The 27,893-nt window shown below is 38.4% G+C and overlaps 1 protein-coding gene across 2 annotated transcripts in view; it reads left to right on the top strand.

The window, feature by feature from the left end:
- The window catches only part of LOC105682879 (lymphocyte antigen 6G), a 50,456-nt gene extending 22,803 nt beyond the window's left edge, over positions 1-27,653 (top strand). For both annotated transcript variants that reach the window (XM_048657952.1, XM_048657953.1), the window contains exons 3-5: positions 315-445; positions 19,670-19,727; positions 24,296-27,653. In XM_048657952.1, coding sequence (XP_048513909.1) covers positions 315-445; positions 19,670-19,727; positions 24,296-24,450 — 344 coding nt within the window. In that variant the 3' untranslated portion in view covers positions 24,451-27,653. The remainder of the gene's footprint in view (positions 1-314; positions 446-19,669; positions 19,728-24,295) is intronic.
- The last annotated feature ends 240 nt before the right edge of the window (positions 27,654-27,893 follow it).

Raw genomic sequence — 27,893 nt, 5'->3', positions numbered from 1 at the left:
ATACCCTCTTGAACGAGTGCCTCCACATACAACACAACACGTTATCACTTGCGAACAGTACGGCAGCGCGGAAGGACCCCCATTTACAGGAAATTTGATGTTCTTACATATCGCGTTAGGTCACGAGGGGGTTTTACTCCGCGGAAAATCCTTCGCGCTCCACATACGTCGCGGGGTGGGAGGTCAAAAGAAATCAGATCGTTCGTCACTGTCGTTGTTGGTCGAGGAAACTTTTTTCTCTCTCTCTCCGAATCAATCGATCGTTCGATTTTCCTCGAATTTTAATTTTAATTATCTCCTTTTTTGCTTCGCAGGCACAACCCAGGGATTGAATTGTTTCATATGCGGTCAGTACAACGACGGTGTCGGCAGCATAACTCCTTGCATAAACTACACAGCCCAGATGCATCTCAACGAATGTCCATCGACGTCATCGTGGTGCATCGTAAGTAGAAAAAATCCGTTTTTTGATATTCGTCGACTGTTTTTTTTTGTTTTTTTTTTTTTATTTTGTTTTTTCTTCAAACACGCGGGTGAAATAACCTACGCCTCCTCTACGATCGATCGAACCGTGGAAACACACTCGAGGTGCATTGCTCGCGATGCTTCCCGACGATAAGAGTAACGTAACCTACCTACCTACCTACCTACCCCCGACAATATCGCGTTTGCGATACGTTTGAATCAACGCCAAGGATGCTTTGACACCGTTCCAGCTGTAGCGACGAAACAAACGCATTTTATATACCCGTTCACATGTTACCGCGACTGACGGGTCGGATGATGAAAAAAAAAAATCAAAAAGATCTGAATCAAAATTGAACGGAACGAGAAAGAAAAAAAATCACCGACGTTTCGACAGCCGGCAGGGATCGACGTGCGACGGAAAATTATCGTCGTCGTCGATCGATCACCAAATTATTGATAGTCTCCATTGTTTTTTTTTTTTTACTTTCCGTCAGACAAATTTACTTATTACTACGGCTGTGTTATTCCGTTGCCTCTTTATTCTGGTCTTTTTTTTCTTCGGCGAAACTTCACGACATGGAAATTCACCGTCTGTATTGTTTTATACGTCGCGAACTCGATTTGCCTGCGATGAAAAAATTTTAACACAATTTTTATGCACGTACTCAAAAGAATGTACGCGGCGAATATTTCCGAAAGCCGCAACCACCGTTTCACCGTTACACGGTTAGGGTAGTTCAGGTAAAGGGTCGCGTTTTTGCGGTTATTCTCATTATTATCCTTAAGAAAATACCGACTCTCTCTCTCTCTCTTTCTCCGTACCGCAGAGTGTACGGGTAATCAAAAGTCGCGAAGCTTTTTTCATTTTCTAATCTAGAAATCGGGAAAAAAGGCGGGGAAGACAGAAGGATGAAAAGGAGACGAGAATCGCGAAGGTTGATAAAAGAATGAAAAAAAATTAAATTACACTTTTATTACGAATCGCTCGTGTAATGCAAATGAGAATAAGATTAGAAAATAGGTGGAGAGAGAGGGGGGATGGTGGTCGGGGGCGGCCACGTATTTCGTAACCATTGAATAGTCGGATGACGCAATATATATCTACGATAGCGATTTCATACTCTCAGCTCATACCAATCTGCATAGAAATTGAACAACGACGACGTGTTGGCAGCCATTCCCTCCTGCCGCTTCGCTTCTCGCTTTTCCCCGTGTGCCGCGAGACGCGTTTATACCGCATGAAAACTTAATATTTTCCTCCACTCGGTGAGGACGATGTGGTTTGACGAAAAAAAAGGAAAAAAGAAGCCGCAGAAAAAAAAAAAAACAATTCAAATTCAAACGATTTCATCAAATTTATCTACTCCGTTTCCGCGCGCGCGTCTCCCGAAAAACCGCGATCGCGAAGCGTGGGGGAAAAATTGACGGGGGGGTTACGACATTCGAAAGATTTTCAGAGGCAAGCGAGTTCGTCGGGAACGGAAAATTGTAATTCAAACGTCGAACGATGCCTCAAAGTTCGCGGTAGTAGCAGATCTGATCATATCGCGTATTAAATTCGCATTTTTGTAGCGGATTATTCGGTCTTTGAAAAATAGAAGGAAGGAAAACGAGCGTTGAAGAAGCAGGAGAGAAAAGAAAAAATAAATAAAAAAAGGAAGGGAAGGAAAAACTTTGAATTCGGGCAATAGACGTTGCTTAATATCTTCCCTACTTTTTTAAAGCCGCTTGAAATTCGCTTCGCGTTTCCGTCGCGACGTCGCTTGACAAGATCGAAGAGAACGTAAGAACGACGTGGGGTCGAAATGGGCTTGAAACGAAAAAGGAAGAGAATAAAAAAGCGGAAGAATACTTCTTTTTTCTTTTTTCTTATCAACGTTTTTCCAAAAAACAAAATTGAATACGAATCTTTCTAATCCGAATCGTATGAAGTTCTTCTCATTTTCATTTGATCCGTTACATTTTTCCGTAGGTAACAAAAAAAAAAAAAAAAAAAAGCTCGGAATTGTAACTAGGGGTGCGAAGGTATTTTCCCCGATATCGTCGTAATCCCGGTGACTGAGGGTAAACGATGACAATAAAAACCTATTTTCGCGAAACTGCTTTCTTCTTTCTTCGCGTTCGTGCGTTGCATCGACGTCGAAGTTTGTATTACATAAGCGCTGTACGCACACATACACCAAGAGCTACTGATAGTAATTCTCGTGCCGTACGTTTTTTTTGCTCCATTTACGTTAGCGGCGATATCGGTGAGAACGAAGGAGGCTCAAGTTTACTAAACAGCGTCAGGCATTCCCACGGATGTCTGGCTTGCATTTAAATTCGACTAAAAACGGGATGCAAACCCCACGGAACTATCGAACGCTCTCTGTAGAGAAACGACTCACCGGAGCGCGAACCCAGATGTTTTCTTTTCAAAAAGACAACAGAACAAAAAAAGAAAAAAACAAAACAAAAAATAAAATAAGCGGAACGGTTCAAACTTCAATTTCTCATCCCTTATCTCTCGTACTCTATTTTTCTTCACGTGTCTACGAAAATCATTCGCATTCGGATAAACCTCCGAACTATATTCACTACGTTACGGTTTCACCAAGAAACGCCGTATTGGGAACTTGATCCGGTACTCGGGGGGAAGAAGAAAATAATATTCTAATCTCCACGATAATTTCTTCGGTCGATCGAAATGTACAGGGCGATTCATTCCGAACTCCGATAAAGGGAGGAGCCTGATCTCGTCTTCTCGGGCACCGCAGACGATGAGAACGGGAAAAACAAGCATGCTTAATTACGAACGAGGAGCTCGAGCGAGAATTCCAACCCCCCTCCCGATCCCCGGGGGAGGAGAAGAGGAGACGACGAGAATCTTGACAAACGTTGTAAAAAAAAATCAGATGGGAAGGGGGTTGAGATCAGATGTAACGGAAATATAATCGAGAGAGGGGAGGAGGAGGAGTCCTCTCGGTGCGATGCCACCGACAAGAAACCACTCCGGGTTCTTAGGGCGTTTCGGGATGGGTCGGTATCGGGCGGTGAGCCGATAGACGGACATATCGCGACGTTGCGGCGAGAGAGATGGAAAACAACGGAGGAATTTCGGAGCTGTCTCGGCGCAATAAATCTATCTGTTAATAGTGGTTACACCGACACGCGCGCACAGTAGTAGCGTTCGCGGGGGGCGGGGGGCCGCACAACGAAAACTTCCTTTGTCAAGCGAACCAAGACGGTTATTGATGTTATCGTAAGCCGAGGGCTACACGTCAACCCCCAACTTTGCACGGGGTCTCTCGTGATTCCGCTCCGGTATATCCCTTAGCTAGCTGTTAGACGCCCGGAAAGCAACCCCGGCTTTCAACGTATCACATCGCTAACAAACACAGCCTCCTCCCTCCTCCTCCTTCCTTCCTGCCCTCCACCCCCAGAAAGGATTCTGCCAATTTCTTTCTCTGCAAGGTTCTTCGCAAGCTCGAATCAACCCGATCGCAAGAAAATAACGAATCGTCGGACATCTTTAGCGGTTATTATCAAGGTCGTCGTTTTCATCATCAAGCGCCCACTTCAAATTCTATGCTGTATGCGGATCGAATTTTTTGCGTTTCGAGAAGAAAAAAGAGAAATTTTGGATCGCGATCGTTTCGGAGGATAACGAGACGTAAAAAATTTTCCAGCGTTTTTCAAAATGTACTGTGGTCATCGACGTGGCGTGTGCATGCTGAAAATGCGACGCGCGGTGCGGTTAGGAAATAGTGCGAATCGCGGATTTACCCAGTTTCCAAAGTTTATAAAACGTGTTACACCTAGTTCGCGAAGCTCATACGTCGTTCCATGAATATATATACACGTGTGTACCGGTGCTCGTCCGACACACCTGCGCCAAAGGGGACCCTTTCCGCGCACGCCTAGTTTTCCCGAACAAATAACGCTTGCACGTTCTATGAATTTCCAGCTGAATTCGGCATCGAAATATCAAAATTCAAAGCAACTTTCGAATCGTACTCGTTGTGTACGGTGTATCGTGTAACGTATACGTAATTAAATATTTGAAACAACTTCAACAACGTTCTGTAAAAAATTAAAAACAACAAAAACCTCATCTGGTTTCTGAATATTGTAAATTTTTTTACCTCTTCTTCATTCTCTCTCTGTTTTTTTTTTTATTTTTATTTTTTTCAATCTTTGGCGAATTAATTTATCGACTATCCGTCGATTGCAGCCGGGTATAATATTGCCACTTAAATTTTAACGGCCGTCTCTCCGGCGTCGTTTTTTTTTCCTTCTTTCAAACGTGGTAAAAATTAAATGAAAAATCTCAGGTTCCTTGTAAAGCTTACAAAAAAAAAAAAAATTGGATTCACACGAATATCGGTTGGATAGTCCTTCGAAAAAAGAGCGTCGACGATCGTATCGCTTGGTCGAAGAAGAAAAAAAAGTAGACGCGAAGAATCGAACGACAATAAAATAAAGAAAAACTGAGGAAGATGAGAAAAAATTATCGATAAAAGGGATCCGACGGTGTGCGGGGGTTATTTTTATACACACGTAGTTATCTTTTCTCGTTGAGCCTTACTACCCTTATTTTGCAGAGTCTAACCGTTAGATGACAACAGTTCTGAACTTGTTCCAAAAGTTAGTTTTATAGAGAGATCTCACTTCCGCGACAGTGGGCAGAGATTGAGAGTTGATTGTATTCCGGGGGCTTTTACACAACGCCGGAGAAAATGTTGACCCGAAAAGGATCGATGAGTCGGGAAAAGATCATCTCGTCCACGTTCTCGTAGCTGGTAGCTTTGTACGTTCGCGAGTTCGCGGGAACGCGTAACACCGCTAAAACTTGAATAAAGATATCCATAGAATAAATTCCGTCGTCTTTAAGGTTGAAAAAAAATGAAAAAAAATACAGAAAGAGAAAGAGAAAAAAAATACTTCACGCCACTGAGAGCACTCGTTTTTCTTTTTATCATACTTGAGCATGCTTGATATCGTTCTCGATCAAACCCCATCGAAGATTTATGATAATAGGGACTTGGAAATGAAAGAAAAAAACCAATAATAACGAATGTACTTTGCGCTATACGCATCGATCTTGAGGTAAAGAATGATTTTGCGTCTGGAAATCTCTCTCTCTCGAGCAAGAAGGCCTCAAGCCCCAAAAACCAAAACGACTGCGACGAGAACGCGTTTACAAATGTCTAGAAAAAATTTTGGAAATTATCGCTTCCGTCGACACATCCACTTGTATTTCGACGCAGGCGGTTGAAGCGGCAAAACCTTTTTCGGAAGACCTTATAGAAAAAGGATATTCCGATAGCTAGCACTTTAGCCATCGGCACCAGCGCAGGTATACGGTTACACCCTCTACGATCCTGCGGTTACCGACTCGATCTTATTTACAGGGGTACTTGTATACCTAGGAACCAGATGCGACTCACCCGCTAACCTATACCATCACAAACTACCGCAGCCAATTTACCCGACAATTTACACCCAAAAATACGATCCCATATACACCCGAGAACCAACGGCGAGGCTACCTACCCTATAGATTATGGAAAGGTTGGCTCGTTTGGCGCCTAAAAATTATTCGGAAAAAAAAGAAGAAAAAAGTGTAGACATCATATTTCGAAATGGCTTTGATAATTTCAGCGATAAAAAGCTCACCGGCGAGTCATTAGGTTTCCAAAATTAAGAAAAAAAAAAAACATTGAGATTGATGAGGAAAAAAAGGAATAAAGACATATTTTGATTTTTCAATTACTTTTGGATTACGGAAAATAGTGAAAGAAAAAAAAAAAAAAAAAAAAAGGAAATCGAATAACGAGGCCAAAATAAAGTCAGGGAGAAATTCGAAGAAGGTTCTCGTTGAATCGGAAGCTTCGACTATAGGCGGATGTATATTTTACCTACAGGAGATGAAACTTTTGAGGATAAGTATAAGCCGTTTGAATGCTGAAGACGTTTTTTGAATGGCGTGTATACCGAGGAGGAAAGGAGGGCTCCTTTTCCGCACGGTCGTATAACGCGGTGGGGGTCCTAGACCGGATCCGCTTTTGGTGCACGGGGATGGTTATAGAGACGTACCGTACGTACGTACGTACGTACCCCTACGTACAGCAATTTCAATGCAGATCGACGCCGTCGGTCGTTTCATTAGAGGGAAAAGCTCCGTTACCGTTGTAACGCGAATGAAATGCAATGCATATACAAAGTATACATATAACATGTTCTCTTGGCACGGCACCTTTCCAATATTATATATATACACACACGCGCATCATCCTCTATCCGTGATACGCGCACACCTTCCGCTCGTGTCTGTATACACGAGAAAAAGAGAGAAAAAAAAATAAAAAATGAAAAAAAAAGGTAGCCAGCTACCCAACCTCCACATTTTTCCCCGTCTACTCGAATATGCTTATGCCAATATCGTGCATCCCCATCCGTGGCGGGTACCTACCTACCTACCTACCTACCCTACCCTACGTACCTACGTACGTTTCCGATCCAATAAATTGGAAAGCCGATAACTCACGCCGATAGGGATATCGTCCTGGCGTACGGATGCGCTACCGCGAAAGTACCGCGTTCCATGGATATGCGAAGTGTTCATATAAACAGCCACCGCCATTTATTTATTCGTTTACATACATAGTTCTACATACGTATTTATTTAACGGTGTATTTACGTTACGAACGAAAAAAAAATAAAAATAAGACGAAACTTCAATTCCGAAGATGACGGACGCGGCGATGGGCCACTCTAAAAATTTAAACGCCCTCCGTTTCACCGATGTCGTTTCGAATTCGCTATTCCGAGACGTTTCGACAAATAGATACCCGCAGTAACTTCTTTTATATCACGAGACTATTTAAAAAATTAAAAGATATCAGAAGGTGATCCCTGAAAGAATCCCTGAATCGAGGTCGATTTTTTCTCGACACAACGAAAAATGAATAGAAAATGGAGATTGGAGGAGAAAAATCTATGCGAAAAATTCCATTTTCACGGTTAATCTGAACGTTTGGATCTAGCCGTGAACGAAGCACCGTCTCTTCTACAAGTTTTTAACAATGAGCGGCGGTATCTCGGTCAGATTTTGTTCATATTTAAATTTTTTTTTATCTACACAGATTATTCTTGAACGGAGCGGTGAAAAAGCTCCTCCTAGTTCGGACGCCGAGTCCTCTGTTAGAGACTGTGAAGAATGCGAATCGGGACAAAAGACGACCTTATAACCAAAGGTCCGGAGAACATCGACGCCGTATAAAGAGGATACCGAGAGGTCGTGATAGCGAGTAGAGAAAAAAAAAAAACAGGAAAAAAGGATAAAGGAAAAAGAGCGAAAACCTACCGGGATATTATATACGTATATCTTTTGGAAACACTCGAGATCAACCCCCGAAACTCTTCCGCGGCGACGTTCTGTGGTTTCCGACGTCCTCGCGGAAGATTGACTTTTTTCTACTAGCTTTATTTCGACGCGTCGAGATTCCATCGATAACGATGTAGGAATGATATAGGTATTTCTCACGCCTGTACAAAGCGCGATAGAAGAGGGAAAACGAAGGAAGAATATTTTTTGGACCGGGTGAAGACGATTGCGTAATCCGTAGCAGCGTCGTTTTTCGGTTTAAAAAAATTTTCACGACGACGAATAACCTGCTCGTGAACGATGAGAAAGAAAAAAAAAAAAAAAAACCGAGGCAAAAAAGCCCTCTCTGCAAAGTTTTGACATTTTTCCCTACCTCGCGAAGGCTTTGAACATTTTTAAACAAATTAATTGACAAGCTAATTTAGTTTGTACAAAGAGGGAGAAGAAAAAAGCCATGAAAAATCAGTACCTCGATTAGCCTCTTCGTTACCGAGCACGAGACTTCCTATCTGTAACGTATTTAAAACCGGCCAAATAAACAAAAAAAACAAAGAAAGAAGGAAAAAGAGGGAAGATTATTATCTCGAATGCAGTTGCGTGAAATAAAAATTTGGGTATCACGCCTCGGGGACATCTTGTTTTTTTTTTTATGAATTGTAATTAAGGTTTTTTTTTAATTTTTTGCTTTTATTCCTCTCTCTCTCTCTCGATTTTTCAGAAGGGGTGGTTTTAGCGTACTCGACCGCAGGGGAGCTATTGGTTACTTTTTCCCCACGACGATCACTGCGGGCATTAGAAAATAATCTGAAAGCCCAAAATTCACCTTTTCTTTTTCTATTTTTTTCAACTGGACTAAAAAAGGGAGAAAAAACCCTCAACGAGATTCAAAAATATTCGGAACACGCATTCTCGTTCCTTTGTAAAGAAAAAAAAAATAAAAATCAATTAATGAAGAAAATAAGTTCATTTATCAATGAAACAAGGAGAGCTTGCGATTGATCGTTAACCGTAGCTTTTTTAGTCCTCGTTGTCTTCCGGAGAAACGCTAAAAAGAAAATAGGAGAAAAAAAAAAAGACAGAAAAAAAATCACCCTCTCATCGAGTCGCATGGGGTTAAAACGGAGCGTGGATTTTGCATATACCTACATCTATACGTACATTTGGAAGGGTTAAAAGCTCACTGCGGCCGGAGTCCTTCCAGTGCTATAGATACCGGGTCGCGATCCTGCGAACACTTGCGGTACGATCTAGTGAATGGGAACGTGTATAGGTGTAGATTAAACGTGCGGACATTTCAAACCTCCGCAAGGTTGCCGATCACCCACTGGAGAGAAGGAGAGAGAGAAGGAGAGGGGAAGAGAAAAGCATACCCCCTTTACCTAAAATACATCCCCCGCGATTCAATGTGACCCCCCCTTAGCACGAGTCCGCCGTACGAACGGTTTCCGGAGTTCGGAAGGAAAGCTAAAAAGCTTCGAGTAGAAAGCGAGTGGTTAGTCGGTGGGTACGGCGGATGGGAGTTTGATGGTCGGCAAAGAAGAGAAGGGGGAGGAACCTCATTTGAATGAATGATATATATGGTACGGGTATGTGTATATGGGTAGGGTAGTTACTACGAAAATGTCCTCGCCGAGTAAAGTGCAAACAACGTTCCCCCCCTTCGATAATCCTCGTCACGTTCAACCGATACTCGCGACCTCATGCGAAATCAAAAAATTCTACTTACGTAAGGACAATCTGAAATAAAAAAGCTCCGTTGAAAAATAATCGAGAACAGACCATCGTTCGCTTTTTCAGGATCGATAGAAGAAAAAAATTTGAAGAAAGATCGAGCAGAGCTTGCGGGGCTGAGTGGGTTCAAAAAGACGCATAAATTTTTCTACAAACCTCTGTTCTGAACCAAATTAGAGTGTGAAAATTATTCAATTATTTCCAGACGATGTAACGACTGTGAGCAGAGAAGAAAAAAAAAAAGAAAAAAAGCTTTCCTACTAGACATTTTTCTTAGTCGCTTAGGAATGCGTTTTTATTCATTTCTTTTTCTTATCGAAAAGCACAGATATACGTACAACGGGATAAAGTAAGCTCGCTAAGTGCGAGGGTTTTCGGTGGACAACGGATATGGGTAGGGACTCTGGAAAGCCAGCTGACAATGAGCTTTGCACAAGCTCCGAGTGTGCGTGGTATGAGAAAAAGCAAATACCGTCGTAATTGTAGCCGCAAGCTAGCTACGCCAGAGCTTTTCGTACGGGGCAGGGCGGGGAGGGGGCGGCTGCACAGCTGGTAACCGAAGCTTGTTTCTATTTTTTTTCCTTTTTTTTTTTTTGTTGTTTTTTTAATCTTTTTTGCGGCGATTCGCTTCCCACCCCTCGTGCAGTTGTTGTAGCGCGTGTTTTTCCTCCCTCTTTCTCTCTCTCTCTCGCGCTCGTTAAATTATACAATTTGGAGCAAATCTCGTTTTATACACACATATATACACATAAGTACGCGCGTACGTGTATACATATATATATTTGTGTACATAATGTACGTATACATATATATATCTACGTATAATTTCGGCTGCTTTGTGTTTCGTCGCGGTATGTCCACACCGATGTGGAGGATACCACCCAACTACTCTGGAACGAAAGAAGAAAAAAACAAAAAAAAAAACAAAGCAAAAAACTATTTTCCACCCCCACCCTTACTCTCTGTGTACGTAGTTCGCTGTCCACCGCGATTCTCTATCGTTATATTTCGGAAATTCGACGGCAGAAATTTTCTCACCCTTGTTTACGCTGTAAACAATGAAATTAATGAGGGATCGCAATGAAAAATTTTAACAAAATACGAGTTGAAGGAAAAAAATAATGAAAAAAGCTTTTCCAGAAGGAGAAAGAAAGCTTTTTCTCCCCACACAGAGATCTGAACGCACAGTTCAAGTATTTTGGACCCAGGAACAGCTTCGAAAAATCGAAAACCTGCATGTTTTTCTGCAACAAAAAAAAAGCCCAGCTTTTTTCATGTCGTCCACTAGAAACTATACGTTTTTTTTTTCCAACTTCCTTCGTACGACGGAGCGCGAAGAATTGAGATAGAAGATTATTACGATTACTTTATTTTTTTTCTTTTTTGTACGTCGCGTCAAAGCATCTAGAAGCTCGGAACAATCAGCTGCGTAGGGAAAACAAGCGCCCCCCGTAATTGAGAGGCTAATAATAGCACCCCAATTCTGCGACAAAACGAACCAACGAAACGAAAAACATATATATATCTATACACAGAACGCGACAAACCGCAACCCTGCAGCGAAATAATAAGCATTCGCACTGTCAGCCGAGTCAATTTAACCCTTAGGTATAATTTACTTCTTTTTATTTCCCCCCCACCCCCCTCCCTCTTCTTTATTTTACCTTCTTCCTCTACGTCTCTAATTTTCTCGAGGGCTTACGCCACCCCGAAAAAATGTAAGACACGCCTATAAAAAGAGAATCGCGTCCAAGGGGATTTTTCAAAGTCCCTGTAGCGAGTTTACCCAACGCGATGCCGGTGGAGAGAAAGTGAAGAGAATCGAAAAATTTACCAAATAAAAAAAAAAAAAACCAGACCCCCACAGCTATACCCTATTTGGAAGAAGGAAAGATTGAATGAACCTAGAGGAAAAAAATTGTAACACAATGATGACGGAACAAATATTATAAAAAATAATGCAAAAGTGGAGATTGACAGAAAAGGAGATAAAAAAAAAAAATTTAAACATCGGGGTGCTAGAAAAGAAGGTTATTTTCATAGGGTGTCTTTTTGGGGGAGTTTTTATTGCACGTACACCAACCGAGGGTGTTTTAATCTCAACTATTTTAGTTTATGGTCGCGAGTTTGTTGCTGTGCACAGTTTTTATGACATAATTATCTCTGTGTATACGTAAGTATCCCTACCTACGTAGAGCAGAAAAAAAAAAAAAAATTTGTCACAAAGATTTCGGTACCCTCGAGCGCGGTGACCCGTGTAATGAAAAAAGGCGGAAAAAGAAAATCATTTTATAAAAAAAAAAAAAATGAGGGACAAAGAATGAAGCAAACCCGAGAATCTACGAAGCGCAATGTCATACTCTGATAAAATGTGAACAAAACAGCCGAAATTCGTGAGTTTGCCTCGTGCTATTGCGCTGCAATTTTAAGTGGGGTGTGATTGTATTCCGAAATTTAGACTTTCAGATTTTACAGCGTACGTGCTTCGAATACCTCACGTTACATTTCGTACAAAACTCCTACCTGCGGTTTGTACTACAGAGTTATGTATTTTATATACGTTGTATTGTACGAGTACACGTACACGTCGTACCACCGGAACCCGATTTCAACCCTTGCGGTTTCGAGACTAAAATTTCGGTCTCTTCTCGTCTCTTCGTTCGGCAGTTCTTTTAATTACACGTTTTCGAGAGTCGTCCTTTTCACCCCCACAGAAAATCCCCGACGATTAATCGAGACGTGAGCAATTTTTAAGACGACGAGAACAATGCGGTGGGTAGTATAATTTTTATAGAGCGCATTAGACCCGTGCATAATTCACCGTGTAAACGGAAATTCGAATATCGTTTCGGGTGTATTTTGCGTCATAAAATTTCCGCACAAAAGCCACGCGAAAAAGAAGGAAAAAGGAAAAAAAAAGAGAAAAAAAGTGGGAGGGCTTGCAGCTGGTTCCATTTTGACGGTAAAACGGGAAATTGCCGCCAAGCCCAGGGTGTGCTGACTGCCAGTTTTGCGGTTTTTAGAACTGCTGCTGCAGGAAGGTCTCTCTCCGACCGTACGTTATATATATATATATATATATATATACCTACTCTCTCCACTAAATAGTGAAAATATGAAATGTCTGCGGTCACGTTAAATGTTCGATAACAAAACCCCATATCCCTTTTTCTTTACTCTATAACTGAATACGAAATACTCGAATTTTGCTGCAGTTAACGATCTTAAAAAAGCATCCACGCAAACTCTTTTTCTTTTTTGAAAATCGTAACTCAAAAAACCGTCGATATATTCATAGGTGAATGAATGAAATCAGATTCAATTTTCTTGGTGAATATTTTTTTCTCAAAACCAAAAAATAATTCTTTCGAAAATGAAGTAAAACGTGGCGACGACGACGAGAGTATGAAATTTAATGAGGGTCCTTCGAAGGTTGAATACCCCAATTTTTATCACACGTGCATAGGTATGTTTGAAATTCTTTCGCGTCTGAAAAGGGGCCTAGATATTGTGTATGGAAAGTCGATCGTTATACCTTCGGTTATAGAATCGTAGGTATATTCCCGGTGCGGAGCGCATATAACGATAAAGGTACCAAGGATAATATGTTAAGGATACAGAAACCTCGATACTGGTTTGAATTGAACACCCTTAGTTATATTATCTACCTTCTCGACAGACTCTACTATATCTATTTCCTTGTCTATTACGAAATGTATTTACATATATGTATGTGCAGTACATATGTACATACGTACCTACCAATATTCAATTTGTCACGAAAATTGCAATGAAAATGGAAGTAAAAAACAATGTTCAAAAATAAAAAAGGGGGGAAAAAAAAACTGTCACCGTTCACGACCGATCTAATTCCGATTGACCTTTCGTACACGCGGATCGATTAAAAAATACGTTTTTTTAATCAGCTACGCAAAGTCGATCCAACAGTTTTTTTTTTGTTTTTTTTCTCTTACTTTTTTGTCGTAGATTGAGGTGTCGAGGATATTAGGGGGAATCAAAAAAAAAAAAAGCGAGAGAAAAAGGAAGAAAATAAAAGTTCTTTTTTATTTAAAAAAATCCGCGCCCCTTGAGATCTCGCTTTCTCGTTAAGCAAATTTCTCTTCTATCATCCCGCGGGAGACGGGACGAGAAAAAGAGGGAGCGAAGTAAGGAGAATGATGAGAAAAAAAAGTTCGTTCGCTACGAACGAGTGTGCTTCAGATTTCAGAGGCGAACGGTTTTCGATCGCTGACCGGTTCGTTCGGTAAATTGAAACGCGATCGATTCCCACCCCCTCAAATATTCCTGGGGATCAATCAGAGATCCCCTTCGCGTTATTGGGGTACCTATTCACGTACGTACGTATTTATTTATAATTGTTTTCCACGGACAGTTGACGAGTTTTTATGATTTGCGGTACGACCACCTATGGCGTTGATCGAGTAAAATTTTATTATATCCTCGATCATTTTGATCCTCGATAAAAGTCCTCGCGTTGTACCGACGGAACAATTTCGCTCTTTTCCACCGTACAGTTTAATTCGTTCGGGTTAGTTTTCTTGATACCTACGTGGTCAGGATGAAGAAAAAGGAATTGGGCAATTTTAAAGCGGTGTATATAGCCCGCGCACACACCTCTGTCCGTATACCTATTTACACAATAGAGTTTCGCGTATATTTCCTTCGGAATAAAGTGGATTACAGCTAAATTGCAGAGTCGTTTTATAATCCGCGGATCGCGAAGTACTTATCGTCAATTACCTTCTTTTGTACCTTATTTTTACTTTCTTTTACTTTATTATCCCTCTGCCCCCCCCCCCTCCTCTTCGCTTTGCCTGTTTCTTTTGTCCCTTCTTTATTCCTTTTTTCCGACTTTTTACACGATTCCTTCATTTTCTTGGTCCGTCTGCTTCATCCCCCTTTTGTATTCGATATCTTTCTCTCCTTTTTTTTTTTCTTAGTTTGAATTTTTTTTTTTCTCTTTTTATTCAACCGAACAATTTCTGCTCCACAGTCGGAGCACGTTACACACGAGTATACGATACATGCACTAGACATAAAATCGACAGACGCAACGTCAAAAATTTCCCTTTCCCCGGCTACTGTAGCCCCGCCCCTCCCCCAACAACTTTTTTCCCCTCTTGTCGCTTTTCCTTAATTAATTTTAATTTGACGATCATTTTTTAAAAAGGCTTTCAATAGCTCGCTCGCTCGTTCCCCGCAACTTTACGCAAGGGGATAACTCGTACAACTATATTTATATATGTATATATAATATACATATACATATACGCGTATATTACGGGGCAGCCGGTGCTGGCTGTGGCTGCGGTAAACCGGGACTTCGATCATACACGCGACGTATGAAACGAAGTGAATTTAGTTTCTCGTCGTAACTTTGAACGAAAAAAAAAAAAAAAAGAAAAGAAACGAAACGAAACGAAAAAAAAAATAAAAAATTAAAAACTAAAATGCCTCAGACTTCCGGAAAATTAACATGTGAGTAAACGCGCACGTTTACATACAGCTCGCCAAAACTATAGCTGTGTAATTCGATACGTGTAAGATGGAAGATGTGTAGAAAAAAAAAAAAATTCGAAATATTCAAAACGTCCGGTCACATCGCATACGCTTAATTAAGCGACGGAGGGGCATTAAAATAGTTGTTGTAATAAATAAGATTTATGAGGGTCGCACGGAGGGTTGCAACGGCGATCACTTCTTGTTAACAGGCTGTACTTCGACTTCTACCCCTGTGAGTAGGTATACGTATACATGTTTCTACGTAAGCGTACACATCGTTCATGTATAATAAGTTTCTACTACGTCAAACTGGCGAAGGAAGGAAAAGGGAAGTGGCTCGCTGCTTACCAACTTCGCTTCGGTATTCGCCGTTCACGTGGTAGTAGTTCTCGAAAATGTCTAATCACCACTATTGTTCGTAGTACCAGAAAAAAAAAAAATATATATCCGCGGGATAATTTTCACATACAGATTCATACGTTGGGAGTAATATAATATACGTACATACGCGAAATTGTGATACGAGGATGAAGTTACAAATTTTTTTACCACCGCCCTGGCACGTATATACCTACATGACGTGGATCCCCCGAACGTGGTATAAAATATAAGGTACAAACCTCTGCGGGGTAAGCTTCCTAAATTGTGGGGCGGTAAAAAAAAAAAAGGGGGGGAAAGAAATAGAAAAAATGAAGAAGGAGAAGACGGAGAAAAAAAAAATGGAATAAAATAAATTAAAATAAAGAGAACAAAAGTATAAACTTATCCGCGGTTTATATAACCGCTTTATTATACAATTCTGCTAGAATTTTTATATCTATTTTTTTTTTTTCGCTTTTCTTCCAGCTCACATTCATATGTTTCCTGTTTTACTGCGGTGTTATATATTATGTAGAAGAATATGAAGAACAAAAACACGGGGGGGGGGGAGGAGGAAACTTGGCGGAAAAAAGTAGTGAAGAAAAGAAAGGACATTGAATAAAAGTTTGTCGAAAAAAAAAAAAAAAAACTAACTGAGAAAGAAAAGCGAAGAAAAGAAAAGCTCGCGATACAGATTTGACGGGCATACGGTGTGGTAACTTTATCGGCGCGGAGAGTCGAAGATTCGAAAATTTCGGCGTCGCCGGATGACGTGATGTATTATAATTAAAGTGATTATGCAACGAGGGTACGAGGGGAGGAAAACATAAGTTTTGATAGTTTGGAACTAGATAATATTCCTGGCCGTATAGGGGTGCGCGCGATGCCAAGTTTACGGCGGTTATAGTCGGTTGATGCACAGGTCACGAAAAGGGAAAGAGTGAAGGGAATTATACGTACATAAGGGAAACCGAAAATTGGTGCTGAAATCGGGAGGGCGAGTGGGAGGGGGAGGGGGTGGGTACGGGGGTGAGCGAGGGAGAAGTTATATCCATCCACCCTATATAGGTACCATATACTAATTAGAAACTTGATGAAAGGTCGAAGGGTCAAAACCACTTCAAAACTCATCAGTCAATTCTCAATAGCTCCCAGGTACTGCTAATAACTTATTACGAACGCTGAAATACCATCACCCTTTTTTCATTGTGCGTCAGACACAATAAAAATCCCCGCACGAAACGATCGATATTTTTTAAATTAATTATTAATTTCTTTCTCTAATTTTCCGTCAATCACCGTCGCTGTATTTCCTACGTGACGTAGGAGGACCCTAAAAAAGCTCCCGCTTCTTTCATTTTATTTATTTTTTTTTTTTTTCTCCAAGTCACCTCGAACCCCATGTATAATTCAAAAAGCTTCGAAAGCTTCTTCTCTCCCCGATCATTGCTCAACCTTTTCCGGGACGTTGCGTACTCGTGTACGAGAAGAATGAATGTTTAATTTTTCTACGGAGTCCGAACGACGAAAAAATTTAATTACAATATAATCTCGACGGGAGAATGTCCCGAGGAAAAAATCTCGACGAAACTTTTGAAACTTGAAAATGTTCGAGTACATGAGTCGTACGTCTACTACAGAGTGACCCGCATGTAATATGCAAGACTTGCAAGCCCGACCCCGAATCGTAGTTGGAAAGTGTTTTTTTTTTTTTTTTCCCCTCAGTTTTTGCTTTTTGATTTTTTTACGAAGTCGAAGTACGTGCGTACGCGTCCCATGTATTATTCACTTTATGTATCGCACTATGTACTCGTACATAAGTAAAATAAATGGATATATAATTCCCTTGGGTCATCCGACCAGAAAATGCGAGGTGGGTCTTATAAGACGACGGTTGGGTAAAATTATTCGCGCAAACGCACGTATATTTTACGACCGTGTAACAACTCCTTCGCAAAGGAATTTTCCCCCTAGATTATTCGAAAATTTCAATTTTCCAAGGCCCACTACTGTTTGTCTATTTGAATTCCAAAAGTTACTACGATTCTGCGATGCACCTTAGGAATTTCGTCTCCTTGTATCTTATTGTTGGAATATGTCGCACAGAAATTGTATCCCACATTCCGTATGAAATGAACACGTGAATAATGTAGGTTTACGTCTTCACCTAGCCACGGTAAGAATTGAAGAAAAAAAAAAAAAAAAGGAAGAGAAGAGAATCTGCTTGATTTTTGGTGAAAGAAAAAAAAAGATTCTCACTCGTATTTCCAAAGTACAGATTGTTTGAATTCATGTACATAACGTAGAGTACGGTCTCATCGTCACCGTGGGTTTCGCGAATAAAAGCACGGCAGATATATCAAAGCTTTCTACAAAGATTTATGTATTCGTTTGTCTTCATCTTTTCCGTATTAATGTCATTCCCAACTTCCAGTTCGTTGAAAACTCTCAGTGCGGCAATTCCATTTAAATTAACCCATAAGAACCTCTTAAACTTCTCGTAGCAGAAGACTTTGTGTATATTATCTTGTATATCGTATAAATATGCAGTACACTTGTTACTTGATAAAAAAAAACAAAAAATTTGAATTTTAAAAAATAAAAATAAAGAAGAAAAAAAACATACACGTGTAGAAGGTATTCGAGAAGATTACGATTTGTACTTTATCTTTTTTTTTGCTTTTTCTTCTTGTTTTTTTCTCTCATTGATGTCTCATCCTTCTTTGGAGAAGATATTAACGAGATTAAAATTATAACGGAACGAAGAGAAAAAAGAGAAAAAAAAAAATGCGACAGAACAGAGAGAAAAGAAAACCAAAAATAAACTCCATTGAGTAATTAAAAATGAAGGGTCGGAATTGAATTGGGAAAAAAAAAAAAAAATTTCGAATCGTGAGCTCGAGAAAAATAAAAAAATATCCCTAATTGGATAAACGTCAAAAATTTATTTCTTTCGCGTTGCGGAAAAGTAAGATGATTTTTTCTGACGCTTGAAAATTAGGTGTAATAAAAAATGAATTTTTTTCAGTAAAAAGGTCCGATTTTCCTCCGCATTTAATACGGTTTATTCGATTTCTTCTTTAATTTTTTTTTTTTTTTTATCTTATTCCCCTTTTTGCTTCCCACTACTTTTCTTTAGGCAAAATAATACACTTATAACTATACTATAGGCAGAGAAACAATGGGCTTTCTCTCCTCGACTCGTTACTCACAGGTTTTATGTGCGGTATATATATATAATTGCAAAAAGGTCCGGCAGCTTGCAGGATTTGGGTATAACCATTATATCTATTGTCCGAGTATAATTACCGCGATGAAGCCAACAATAAGATATATTACCCGACCGAAGCTTTGTCCTGAAAATTGTATATGTATACATACACATACCTACTCCTACTACGCGTATTATAAAACAAATTACGCTTTTCGAATAGCGAACTCGCAACTCCTGCAAATAATATGACCATAATTGTGATTTAAGGGCGCCCGGTTACAGAAATAAAACCAGAAAAAAAAAAAATATATCTTCCCTCTCTCTCGAGAACGATACGTGCATTCCAACTGGGCGACCGGACGACTCGAATTTCGCTTCGAAAATCGAAAGGATCTTAAGGCCTTCGATTTTTGGGTGAAATTACAATTCGTCCACCGATAGAGTTTCGTAGTTTTTTTTTCTTTTCTTTTTTCTTGCTCGTCTCACGAATCGTGTCGATGATTTTCAACGATTCTCCGCACATCGCGGGGGTATAATTATTAGAGCTCGCACGACGCGAACACGCTCGTCATATCTCCGGGTAGATAAAATCCGGGGCAAACTATTGTACGCACATCCCCGCGCGATGAAATCACCACCATCACGAGCCACTCGAGGTTAAACTCTCTAGTCCGAAAGTTTTCGAGGAAAGTTTTCGCCGGAGCTTTCAAGATTCCCGAGTATTAAAGTTCAAAGTAGACGTGGGTATATACCTTGATTATATTTAATGAACACACGGTATATATGTATATAAAACTACGTCCGTTTCTCGACATTGAGTAATTTTTAATAATCAAAAAGAAAATTCGCTCAGTTTAACCGATCGATCCGATCTGTTATTGGCCGACGTTACGTGACGACCGTGTGCATGTGCCGTGGAAAAATTGCGGAACTCGAGTTTCTCGTCTGTTTCAATTTTGTTAAGTTTCGAAATTTGACAAACATTCTCATTTCTTTGTTTCAGAAATACGTCAGCGAAGGTTCCATAGTACGAGATTGCGTGCCGGATTGTCACGAAAAAGGTGAGTTAAAAAAAAAATCGTAGCGACGAAAAATCGGTGACAAAATCAAAAGCGATATCTGGACGAAAAGAAAGTTGTTTCGATCGCTTGAACTCTAATTGCGATGAAATTTAATCCGATGACCGGACCGTAATGAGGACGAGTTTTTTCGTTTTATCTTCACGATTTTTTACGTACCAGACATTTAGGGGGCGAACGTGTGTGCGAATCGGGATGGAGATTTTTCATTTTTCTCATGGCACCGTGCCCGATCTGCAGTAACGCAGTCACCGCGATGATATACGTAAAGGTTGACTGACAAGAGTTCTTTTTACAAAAAAAAAAAAAAAAGAAAGGAAGAGGGGTAGAAGAAGGAGAGGAAAAAACGAGACAAGCGCGTTCGCCCCGAGTTCATCCTGATCCTTGGTAGAATTTCAAATCTCTCTGATGTCGAGACCATGCTGTTTAATATACCTGTGTGTCTGTGTGTCTGTGTATATATTTTACTAGAAATACATGCAAACTAAAATCAGAAGCGTATTGCGACGCGCTTGACGTACTTCGTCTTCTTTGACGTTATATACGTAACGTAGAATGTTTGAGAGGATAAGGTACCCCCCACCTCGTACACCTGAACTATTATGTATTCAAAATTCAGAAAAAATTCAACTTCCCGTGAAAAATTACAAAATAAATAAACAAATTTCACGTCATACTTTGTACAGGTAGATTCAAAAAATGCATTTTCAGATTTTTCATTTGGTATCAAAAAATTCGACCCTTCGTCTTGTATAAAATTATAATGTACCAAGATTTACGTGTTCATAAAATAGGTATACGTCGATTTTATCCTAAGGGAAAAGCTGAGGAGAAAAAAAAAAAGAAAAAAAAAAACGAAGAGAAGGAAAAAATACCTTTTGTAATATCCTTTTGACCCCTTGATAAATCGAAATTTTCTCACCACGTTAACGACATTCTACCCCATATATTGATCGATGGGGGATGTATACATATATACATATGTGAATGTGTGTGTATATATCCTCCCGTTCTCAGGGATGACGTGATGCCTTTTTTTCCACTTCATCGATGTATTTTATACGCTGTACGTATATGCGATACCGCTGCACTCGCGCAGCAGATACATATATATATGGGATAAATACATAAGTAATATATATCTACATACCATATACTGACATGGGGGAGCGTTTTACCAGCTGTAGAAGAAACGCGATGGTTAAGTGGGTCACTAATCTAACTTTAAATGGCTCACCGATATCAAGGGCTATATAACACCACATGGGTAGAGCGTACATGACCCGCCATGGTAGAATGGACACTTTGCCACAGACATTGACCATTCTCTCGGACGATTGATCAAAAAAAAAAAAAAAAATACAGGAAAGAAAAAAAAAAAAGGAGAACCCGGAAAAAATGATAATTTACAACGTGCGATTTATCAGAAACGGAGAGGGTGTAATTATAACGGGGGTTGCATTTTATCGATTGATGGTTAATGTGTATTTTTTTCGAACCGTGTCACGAGATTCCGCAAATCGAACGTAGGGTTCTCTCTTTCTTTTAATTTTTTTCCAAACTCAAAACTTTCGGAACCTCAAAAAAATCGAGCATTTCATTAAATTCTCTCATTTTCCCAACGTCCAAACGTGAATTCGCTTCGATTTTTTTCGTGTCCCATTGTCTCACTGCAGGCGATACCTAATTCATGGGGAATCGTTGTTTTTTTTTTTTATACCGTCCTTCGAATTTTTCTTTTCTTTGCACATTCGCTCATCCTACTTCTTCGCCCATGACGTCCGCGAACGGGGTAGCTACTCATATAAAATGTATGGTATAGAATGTCGGTAGCGTTGCAGAAATACGTTCTACTTTTTTCACTTTATTGCAATAAACGTACACGTGTGTGTGTGTGTGTAACGTGTACAGAACGTACAGGTGCACCGCACGCACGTGTTGGAGAGGAGAAGGAAGAGAAGTTGAAAATAGAAAAAAATAAATAAACGAAAGAAAACAAAGAAAGAGAAGTAGAAAAAGTTTCCTCATCCTGCAGGACCTTGATTTATAGATGCGGACAGGTAAACCTGAGATAAAATGTTGCCGCTTTGTTGTACCGCGTATATATAGGTGGAGCAATAGGGACGTTGCAGTGGCTGCAGTGGCGATATTTTTGCAATTCTAGATCCCCTTTTTAAGCCGAGGACGACCAAGCTTAGGTACACATATATACAACACGTATCTCTACATACTTAGGTATACGTATGGACACGTGCATGTTAACGTAACGTCCACCATCGCGAGCCCATTTTTCCCATATACCTATACCATCAGTTTTACCTATTTCCTGATTCTACAGTGCCGTACGACTCGCGATCCGGCCAGGGGATTCGATCCCCACGAGCTCCTATTTCGCGCTATTTTATTTCAGCTGCATGTAGTTTTATTTCAACCGTATCCACCGATACACAAACTCGTATTTTCATAAAATTATTAACAATAATTCGATCAAAAAACGGGGACTGAAAAAAACTTCAACACGTGTGTTACGGTGTAATGATGTATGATAGCCGTAGAGAAAAAACAAAAAAAAAGAAAATTTCTAATCCTGTTGCGATGAAATTTTTGTCGACGCACGTTAAAAAAGAATTTTTTTTCGCACTCCGGGTGTAAACGTAACGTGTAGCGAAAAAAGCAGAGCTGCGAAAGCTTTTTTTATTTATTATTCGTTAACATTTTTATCGCAGCTCATTCGAATTAATTTGTTTTTTTTTTTTTTTCATTCGTAGATTTTTTTTTTTCACACAAGACGCTGCGGAGGCTTTTGGGACGATTTTGAATCCGCGTGAAATGTGTCCGACTGTATGAGGTGTACTGTAGCAGCGGTAGACGGTTGTTCTTACTTTTTGACAATGATTGAATGACACGGGGATTATAATTTCCTTGTCTGAAACGTCATTCCCATTAGACGACAGAGATGAAGGAAGGATTAGCTTGGTTAACGTCTCTCTCTGTGTACACACATACATTTGTGTACATACCCCCATGTACACGTGTGTGTACACAAACGTATATAAATTTACACGAGCATCCACAGACTGCACGCCGTGATATACGCCATTCCGTTTCCTCCGCAAATACATATAAATACAGATGCGGAAAAAAGGGCAAAATTTAAGAAGAGAAAAAAAAAACACCTAAAACCTCCAAATCTCAGCGATTCCAAAATTGCAACAGTCGCGAGAGAATAAAAATCTATACAATACGTCATTCCCTAGTCGCGAGACATTTTTTTTTCTTTTTTTTTTCCCCTTTCTTTGTCAAACGGCTTTTCCAGGGATACTATTTGTCAAGTGACTCTCTTTGACCCGACAAAAAAAAAAAAAAAAAAAAGATTTTGGTACACAGCCTGAGCGCGCACACACCTATACCTAAACTTGGGTAAAAATGAACGAAAAAAAAAAAAGGTGGGAGAAAACGATCGAGTGTCATCAATTTCTGATCACCCCTTCCGCGCAGGGTGTGCGGTAGCTGATCGTTTCCGTCTTAGGAAACCGAGGGCTGAAAATGTAGCCTGCAGTCGGTCGAATAAAAGGGACAAAAGAATAGAAAATATGTTCGTCACAATTTTCTACGTACGCGATGTTTTTGCACACAGTTTTAAAGTAGTAAAGATATCGGACAAAGAAGGCTGAAAATATCAAAACACTCACCGACCGATGTTGTCATCCAGAGGTCGCGGACTCTGAGCAGCGCGTACGTTGTAGGGGTCCCCCGATCGACGCGCAGCGTTCAAAAATCCTCCTCATGGAAAATGTTCGTCACTATTTTCAGATATCGCAGTTCAACACTATTTTTAATTGCAAACTAACAAACTCGATGCAACTCATCCACCGATCGCAGGGGCGATTAATCCGAACGCGAATTGGCTCAAATTAATTTAGAAGAAAAAAAAAAAGTAGAAGAAACTTTTGATTAATTATTGTTCGTAAGTAACGGTGATTATCGTTGGAACACGCGATACGAGAAAGGAAAAATTGAAAATGCAATTGGAAGAGAAAAGAATGGAAGAGAAAAGAATGGAAAAGAAAAACGCGGTAACTCGATCACACACCACCGTAGACTAACAAGTGAGCCGCACCGATAACAATTTCCGACACGCGCTCCAGCCCGGCCAAAATCAGACTGAGGTGAGAACGGAATGAAATAAGAAATTGGGATTATCATCTACGCGGAAACGAATGCCCGTATGAATTTAATTCTTGGCGTCTGTTTCTCCTACTTTTCTTCGCCGTTGATCGGGTCGAGGGGATTATACACGACCGTACACGAAACATAATCACGAAAATTACGATGTTCACACTACGGCAAAATTAGCGTAACTGCGTCTCGAAACTCAATGACGGTTTTTCACCAGCTATTTCTATTCCCAGCGCACGCACTGTACACCCGTTCACCTTGCTTTCAGTTTTCGAATTCTACAGGGAAAAGGGCGAGGGATTTCTCGTAATCCTCATAGGTATACGTGTACATAAATCAGAATTGAGTCCGTACGTTATCAAATGTTTCAGAATCCTGGAGTACGAAAACTTATTGCTGCCAAGAAGATGGATGCAATTCCGCCCCCGGAATGACCTCCACATCCGTTACCGTGTGCGTTCTCGCGGCGATGCTGACTCTACTGATTCAACATCGCTTTAACCGTTGCTGCAATCTTCGTGGCTAATATCTCCGGCCGAAATAAACGAAAGAAAAAAACGGCATTATTACTATATTAAAAAAAACAAACAACAACAACAATAATAATAATAATAATAATAATAATCGCATTTATATATTCACGCAATAAACCTTATCATATATTGTATTATTAATATATCATTGTTAATTATAGTCGTTCGAAAGTTTCAGTTTTTTTTTTTCTTTCTTTTTCCTACTTGAATTTTTCGAAAACGAATTCCAATCGAATAAATTTTTCTTTTTCTATTTGTGTTCGTATGAATGAAGAAGAGAAGAATTCTTTTTTCTAGATAAAACGGTTGCTTCGGATTCTTTTTTGGTTCAATTTTGGGTTTTTGGTTTTTTTAAATAACTACTTATTCACCATCGATAATATTCGAAAACTCTGAATAATAAAAATTAAAAAATCTCACGCAAAATCTGTAAATATATTTAACTACATCAAACTATTTAATATAATATATACACATATTACTTATGTAGTACATACATAGTATACATTATATACCTACTAGCTTATCACTGCAGTTTTAAGAGCGTAAAATTAGTTTCCATGGAAAATCGCATATTCTAAAATACACCATATACTGTTGTTATTGTTATTATTGTTATTATTATAAATAAAGCGATAGAAAACTACAAACCAAGAATAAAAAAAAAAATATACGAGAATGAGGGAAAGGAAAAAAAAATGCAGAGAACATACAGTACGTTAAAATTAATTATGTATATAATAAATTATGATTTGATTAGTAAAAATCCATATCTGCTGGTGCACTGCAGTGTTTGTATGAAAAGGGTGATACGATTACAAAATATTTAATAATTATTGAACAATATTCTGCACCGACCTCTCTATTGTACCTATACTCAATGGTTGTACATACAATCGGCGGCATTTACTACCCCGCATTGCGGCTGATATTTTTTCTTTCGTTTTTTTTTTTCTCCTGATTTTATTATTCTTCATTTTTTGCAGCTTTATTTGTTCAATTATCAAATGCAATAACTGACAATTGCAAGGGTTGTTGATTTTGACGTTGTGGACGGAAAAGAGAATTACATTCGAAGAATAATAAATTTGCTTTCGCGAAATGATGAAATCGTATCGACCCAGGGGCTAAAATTATCTGCACTCGTAGAATGATTCGAACAGTAGCAGATTAGCATTGTCGTTGCCATAAGAAGTAAAAACTACAAAAAAAAAAGACAAATATCGTAAGCAAAATGAAAAATTTGAAACATGCCTGCGAAAAATCAGAAACGAACGAAATGTTATTTATTATACGCAGACCAAAGCAAGTCACGATCGTTACATACACCATTATTATCCTAACTGTATACAATATCATACACCATAATTTATCGATGATAATAATAATAACAATAATAACAGTAATAACAATAATAATGTAATGATTCATTAAATATAGCGTATTTTTAAATCTATAAGCTTATATATTATATATAACTAATATCGTGAAATCACTACATACAGATATTATAATGTTGAATGATATTATTAACGAGAACGAAAGAATTAAAATTGAGAGAAAATAAATTTTAAAATAAAAACGAAAAAACGAATTAAAAAAGAAAAACGGAAAAAATCAATGATCGCTTGAGTAGACTTTGAAATGAGTAATAATATATAATTTCAAAGTAATGATGAAAATTCATTGTTTCAATTGAAACATGACGAACAATGTGGATAAATGCTTGAAAAATGAAAATGCAGCTGACAATTAGTTTAATTGAAATAAAATGATTGAAATTTATCAATTGCAAATGTTTAGTAGAGACATTCATGAGTTCACACAGTTTGTGAATAATAAATGAATCCGAAACAAATAGTATCCACAATTTGATCGATGATAAGTTACTTTTATTTCTCATTCAATTTTGATAATATATACATTTATTTTCTATTTTTTTTCCATTATCACCTCTAATCGGGTGGATCTAATATCGAATCGAAACATGATCACGTTACACTGTATACTGTCCTTATTTGCACCCATGAAATCAAACTAATTGAAAACAATTCGGAGTGAGAATTAGAGGCGAAGAGGAAGAACGAGAAATAGTATGAAAACGAGAGGCGATATGATAATTGAAAATACTGAATAAATAAATGAACAAATAATAAAGAAATTAAAAAAAACATTATTAACAATAATAATTATGATTAATCAATTGAACGATTATTAATTAATGAATAATATTAGTAATCAGTACCAAAGGGCATAGGGATTACATATACATGAAAATAAAACTATTAATAATAAAATTAGGATGACATACAGACGTATTAAATTTAGGGGGAGAAAAAAAAAAATTGAAAAATAAAAAAAAACAGAAAAAGAGAACGAAACAAAAAAATTTTTTCAGTAATTAAATACATTATACACCGATAATTATAATATATTTAATGAATACATTAATTTTAACGATTAGAAAATAGAATTATACAAGATCGTGAGGAAACCTTATATAAATTAAAACACTGCATATTCATATTAAAATATGATTAAATATATCATGAGATTATTATTATTGAAATTATTATTATCAGTATATCATTATCATTATTGTTGTCAATATTATCAATAATAATATTGTCATTATTCGCTATTCACGCTTCATTAGAAACAGCTTAATCGCGACACGTTATAATTATTAATTAAATAATCTATACAATTATTCATTTCATACATATGCATACATATACACACAAATATTATATACATTAATATACTTGTTACGATAACAAAAAGGAAAAAAAAGACAAAAAAAAAAAAACTCATTATATTATTCACCTATTCACCTATTCGCTATTCCTATATTACATATAGTATATAATGAAATATATATGATATTATACATAAATAATGTAATGAAATTTTTTGATCGCATAAAAAAAGAAAGAAAATTCCATATTATTCAATTGCGGTGATCTTTTTTTTTCTATTTCATTGAATTTAGTTCATAACTTTCTTTCCTCTCAATATCTTATATATCACACAATCGTTGGGCGTGAGACGAGACAAAAGTAACGTGGAAAAAAAAAAAAAAAAAAAAAAAAACTTGATATAACAAGAAAAAGAAATATATGCTGTTTAACTATATAGTTGTACATTTATAATAGACCTGCAATAAAAGATAATCGAATATTGAGTATATCAGATACATATTTGTACAATAATTTTATATAGTATAGAAATTAGATACATAAAATAATAATTAGTCGTTATGGATTACGTATTTGGTATATATGTATAGCCGTCTTGCAATTAATGTCTCGAGTTGAAGTAGTTCCGCGAGTACATATACCTCCCAGCTTTATGTACGAGCGCATAGTTATACATGAGGAAATACATGGGACCTGTATATATTACTACCACATAGGTACATTGGTATGTACCGATT

Source organism: Athalia rosae, chromosome 7 (genome assembly GCF_917208135.1).
Source record: "Athalia rosae chromosome 7, iyAthRosa1.1, whole genome shotgun sequence".
Lineage (NCBI taxonomy): Eukaryota > Metazoa > Arthropoda > Insecta > Hymenoptera > Athaliidae > Athalia > Athalia rosae.
This window is presented reverse-complemented; position numbering and strand designations above follow the sequence as displayed.